Source organism: Antedon mediterranea, chromosome 3 (assembly GCF_964355755.1).
Source record: "Antedon mediterranea chromosome 3, ecAntMedi1.1, whole genome shotgun sequence".
NCBI classification, from domain to species: domain Eukaryota; kingdom Metazoa; phylum Echinodermata; class Crinoidea; order Comatulida; family Antedonidae; genus Antedon; species Antedon mediterranea.
The window spans coordinates 36,959,696-36,965,254 of record NC_092672.1 but is presented as its reverse complement, the minus strand read 5'-3'; the positions used below and the strand labels follow the sequence as shown (position 1 = coordinate 36,965,254).

The window sequence follows — 5,559 nt, the reverse complement described above, 5'->3', positions numbered from 1 at the left end:
TTTAAGGCTTGGGTAGTGTTCAAACCCTGACGCTAGGTCAAGATTGAACCCTATACATTGGGATTGGAAAGCAAGCATGTTATCCATACTACCAAGCTACAGCTCCACTACAATAACTGTTTGGTATCCAAATGCCTATAATGACATTTCATAACAAAATTCGAACCTGTTCCTCAATCATAATGGGTTGTGTTACTGTTATCACAAACATTTTTAGACAAAATATGAAGAAGAAAAAACAAAACATGTTTAAACTTTCTTTAATTTAGAGTATGTTGCAATTCCATATTAGGAATAATATAGATTCTATAATCCACATGGTTAAATATGTAAAAGTTGTAATAAGAAATAGATAACAATACCATGATATCTCAAGTTGGTGTTACATAATGCTGAATTAATATAATCTCTCCTTGATACTCTACTATATGTTGCTTGTGAGTGAAAAACCTTTGTTTTCTTCATATTGTATTTACAAAGAATTTCCGTCCTTTCAAGAATAATCATTGTTTCCTTGGTAAAACTTAAAATATTTAAAAAAAAGCTTATTGCGTTATTCCAAAAGGGAACTTGCGCAATGGGATGGTATTAATTAGTGAACAAGACTGCCAACTTAGATTGGATGATGATAAATACAAATTTAAACTCTCTTTATTTACATTAACTCAGGAAATATGCATACTTGATTTGTTGATCTATATACATGTTTATTTCTTTGTAAGCAGACCCGCCAGCAGTGTCATGCTTGCAACCATTTATATATTAAATTTTAATATGTAATACATTAATTTGATTCTGAGTACATTGATTTAGGTACGTAGGTAGTGTGCAGCTCCTGAGTGTTTTATATCTTAATTTACATCTATTTAGAAAAGATTTTCAATTTAACTCTTTATATTATTAAATCAGAGAAACCATCTTTCAATAAACAGGTCACCCGTGTTAATTTAACTTATACACGGTAATTACTTTCACTTTTTTTCGTTTAGTTGAACTTTAAACTTCTTTGTTTTTATCCAGGCACATTTAATAGCCTACAGGAAATTCTAAGTTTAATTTGTTACAAATAAATTATTAAAGGGATGCATTGTTGGTACCGAATATATCCCTAATGCAAGTTCTACTGTATTCAACTGTTCCTAATAATAACAATATTCCTGGTTTATCACATTCCTTATGTACAGCAGGTAATTCTAGTATTAATGTATAAAAGGGCAGTTGTGTAGGTTTGTTGCTGTCTTTTCTAACATACAGTACATGATATGTGCATGCGTTGATTAGTTTTAAGCAACATAAATTGCCCTGTTAGCCCAATATACATATTGAAACAAAAAATGCTGAATTGTTCATAACTAAAAATATGGATTGTAGTTTACAACTGCAAAATGAATCGCAACCATGTTTAATAAATACACAATAGATACACATATACTTGCATAAAATAGAATTCTTGACACTACTGTAAATGATGTCATGGGGCCAAACATAAATATTATGATTTACACTACTGTACTATTATCTTAATACAAAGCAACTACTCTTGAAAAAACAATACAGTTGCATAACCAACCCCCCCCCCCCCCCCCACCTCCATTAAGCCACTGAATAGATACTTTTAACTTTTAAGTGTGATGTATTTCTCACACAAAAACTATCGAAATCGCATTATTTAATTTTAAAAACTGACTGGCATCCGGAACCATTAGCAAGTATGTAAATATTTGCTCAATTAATTATCATTATAATACAGCTGCTGGATTAATTAAATTTCTTTTTATTCGGATGTTACATTACATATCCGTATGGTAACAACAACAATTAGGAAATGGCAATTTTTTTAACATGATTTTATTGAGCAAAAGAAGAAAAAATGTGTATGTAAGCAAATTTTATAAAAATTGTTTTTAGATGAAATTTGCATGCTTGCTAGGATGAACTGGCCAAAAAATAGTCAAGTTCCATGGCATATTTTTTAACACTCCCTATATTTTGAAAAGGGGAAAGAGGGTTTAACCAAACAACCTGATAAATTCCCGCTTGCTAGGCCTATTTGTCATCATCTATTTCTTGTTGTGCTTTGCACACCTTCATAATGACATTGGCTGCATCTAAACGGTCATTCTTCAGCAAAACTTCTGCTAACCAATCCATCGAACGATCCTGTTGCATCAAAGTCTGCAACAGAATCGTTGTCGGACTCTTTTGGTTCATCAATAGTGGGATGGTTGCATCCATATCCAATGCGCTTGCAATGATACGCCAATCCTTACCGAAAAGGCACGGCGGGTCAAGCAGTTTAACGAGGTCAATCTGCAACTGGTAAGGTATCACTTCAAATGTGCATGGACTTGTACACACGTTTATATTGTCCATGGAACTGTAGTTAATGTAAATTTTTGTTGTCGATTCAGGAGTCTGTCTGTGAATCTTAGGGCTGTTTCCTTGCGAATGATAACCGTTGCTGTCTCTGCGTTCATTTTCAGGCAAATGCATCAATGGTTTCGGTGCTAGTGAGGTATCGCTACTAGCGTTTTGCGGAAGTGAAAGCAGAATTTTAAAGTTTATAAACTCATCTTCGCATCCTTTCTGATACGTTTTCAAGCAAAGACTTATATCTGGGACGTTCACGTTTTCATGCTTAAAGATGAATGATAAATGAGGGCATTTTCCATGCCAAATGCTGAGATAAGGAACACGTTCAGTAAGTTCATTGCTGCATGACCACCCCTCACTCTTGTGGTTCAAGTGAACCAGCATATCCTCCTGATTTCCATTGAACAAAAATACTTTCTCCGGACAAATTTGATGAAAGTTTTGCTTCTCTTCATTTTGTTTGGCAAACTGCAGGGCGCACGGCGTATTGTTAAGGAAGTACAACCGTACCTGGAAGTGACATCCGATTCTAAGAGGTCCGGCAAAGGCGACAATCTGCAACCATTTTCTAGTGTTGCTACCCTGCGCTATGCTAGTGTAAAGTGTGAAATGCGTTATTTGTATCTGACATTCGGTTGAAGTCAAAACATACTGTTTATCGTTGTCTTGCTCAGGCACTTTCATCCACTCCTTGTTATGCATTAAGTTTGTTTCGCTCGAAAATACCTCGATATCGTTTCTGTCGTATGCACAGTGTTTATACTTCAACACCGCTGGTTTGTTGAGTACAAGGCCGTGAGGACCGCAATGAACAACCGGACTGATGATCGTCTGTAAGTCCGTCATTTCTGGAAAATCTGACAAATCCCAATCGAGTATCAAAAAAATCTTTTCTTTTCTTCCATTTGGAATGGCACCTGGAGGAATAAAAAGTGATATTCCCATATTGGCAAGCTCCAATACGCCTCCTTGAGACCCAATCATACGACAGATGTACACAACTAACTTAGAATCTATCGTAATTGTCTTACTGATGACCATGTCTTTGTCAAACTCGTGAAGTTCAAAATCAGAGCGAGTTAATGGCAGTGAGAGCGAAACATTGTCATCGACCATGTGACCACATTCTGCAGCGTCCTCTATATACGCAGGATTATCCACAACTGGACTACTGTAAGGAACCATTTCGGATGTCAGAATATGACGTTGATTAAAATGGCCGTTGCTGATCGTATTAACACACCTTGACCTGAAAGTGTTGACCTCTTCTACGTCCTCTGTCTGTCTGGTTCTAACGCATCGTATGGACAACCTTCTGTGGCATAAGAGTCTTACTATTAAGAGCATGATCAGGAAGAGTATGATGGTGACCATAATTACAATAGCAACAAGAACAGCCATTTTTACCCGTTCTTCCATACAGGATAAATCCTCTGAATCATTTGACTCATGCATTGTTTTTTCACCTGTATAATGCTCCATAATGTTAAAGCTTTATGTAAACCAGCAGTGAATTTAGCACAGTTAATAAAATCCTTTGTCTATTCCTATTTTTTTTTTCAGGATCAAATGCACATCATGATTTGATCACATCATGAAGGAGAATATTAATGCAAGTGGTGGGTGTGTTTAGGGCTCACTCTGCTCTCAGTTCAATCTTGATTTACAAAGCACTACCGTATATCTTTCCAATTGGTGTAAGTTGTGGTTGGCTAGCGTCAAAGTTGAGTTAGCTCTCAGTATGCAATAGTTCAATCTTGATTTCAAAACTACTGTAGCACTAATATCTATCCACTTGATGCAAGCGATTCTTTGATTATAATACTGTAGTGATCATGTTGAGGACCAGCCTCACTTCTTATGTTCTACCAGTTTTTTGCTACAACAGCAGTGCTGCATTACTGGCCAGCAGTATGCTTTTCACAGCAGTGTGGTATTACCCTTACCATCAGAGTTTAACTTTTGATGTGTTTGTTCTGTTATGTTCGCCTGAATGCATTGGTGTGTACAGAGTGACGTCAATCGGCCAGACAATAGAAGGTGGTTCTGAAAAAGGTAATTGTTTACAATTGGTTAGAAAATGGTCTTCCCCTAAAATTCACACAGGTAACCTGGGAATGGTGAGACGTAGCTTATTTTGGCGAATTAATGGAAAATTACATATTTTTTCCATACCACCAGTAGATTTGGAAATAACCTGAGTACAGTACTTACTATGCCTATCTATGTTTTTAAATAATTCATTACTTCATTACTAAAAATCATGAAATTGCCCAAAAAAAAGGTATAATATAGTCAAAATTAAGACGTTATGAAAAATAATTGAAATTAATAAAAATGTATTCTTTAGTTTGTGTGGTTCCATTAAATTTGAAGTGGCAACAACTTTAAAATCACAACATTTCTAAAAGTAATAGTGATTTTTTAACTTGGGAATTTCAGAAGCTATGGTAGATCCAAGATTTTAAACAAAAAGAGGAGATGGTGATGCTGCCAGACTTAACACTAATTTATGTCTTTCTTTCCCCCAAATTTAAATGGGAAAGATTCACTTGCAGAAACACAGCTTGCAAAATCATAAAATGCAATCAAGCGTGACATCTATGTTAAATAACAATAAAAGGCCTCAATAAAGCAAAAAGGAATCTTTGCATCGAATCTAAAGAAACAGAGAAAGATTGAACCTTCACTTTTGGCAGTACTGTATGTGACAGGCTAAATAAATAAATAAATAAAATGATTTCATATATTATGTTATGAAGTATATTATAAACATTTGCAGACACAGAACAAATTCTAAAAACCGTCCAGTGATATACTGAAAATTAATTAATTAATTAATTTGAAATGATAAAGATGAGGAATAAGATAAAGCCGCCCTTATCCGAGATTCAAAACTATTTATATATAACAATACTTTAACAAAATAGGCCTACACAAATATTATGAAATTAAATCGTTAGGTCTACTACACCCTAGAATAAAATGTACCAAAAAGTGATTTTTACTTACTATGATTTATGAAAATAATAAACACTAGCAGAAGTATATCCTTCGCTGTTTTATCAAAGCTGTTATTTTCTTAGTTCAAGAATGCTTTGGTTTTCGTGCAAACATTGCATATGATATCAACACTTAGTCCAACAAACATTTTGCAGTTTTGGATTGTTGACGTCATGGTTTGAT

At 34.7% G+C, this 5,559-nt stretch overlaps 1 protein-coding gene across 1 annotated transcript; it reads right to left on the bottom strand.

Moving 5' to 3' along the window:
- Positions 1–1,581: 1,581 nt before the first annotated feature.
- Positions 1,582–5,423, bottom strand: LOC140043938 (UNC5C-like protein). Its single transcript, XM_072088430.1, has 2 exons — positions 5,386–5,423; positions 1,582–4,419 (listed from the first exon to the last, which is right to left on the bottom strand). Exon 2 carries the CDS (start codon positions 3,853–3,855, stop codon positions 2,047–2,049), a length of 1,809 nt encoding a protein of 602 aa, XP_071944531.1. The 5' UTR covers positions 3,856–4,419; positions 5,386–5,423; the 3' UTR covers positions 1,582–2,046.
- Positions 5,424–5,559: the final 136 nt, after the last annotated feature.

Bases quoted from the DNA above. Each gene is read 5' to 3' on its own strand.
- LOC140043938 (XM_072088430.1), bottom strand. From the start codon at position 3,855: ATGGAGCATTATACAGGTGAAAAAACAATGCATGAGTCAAATGATTCA.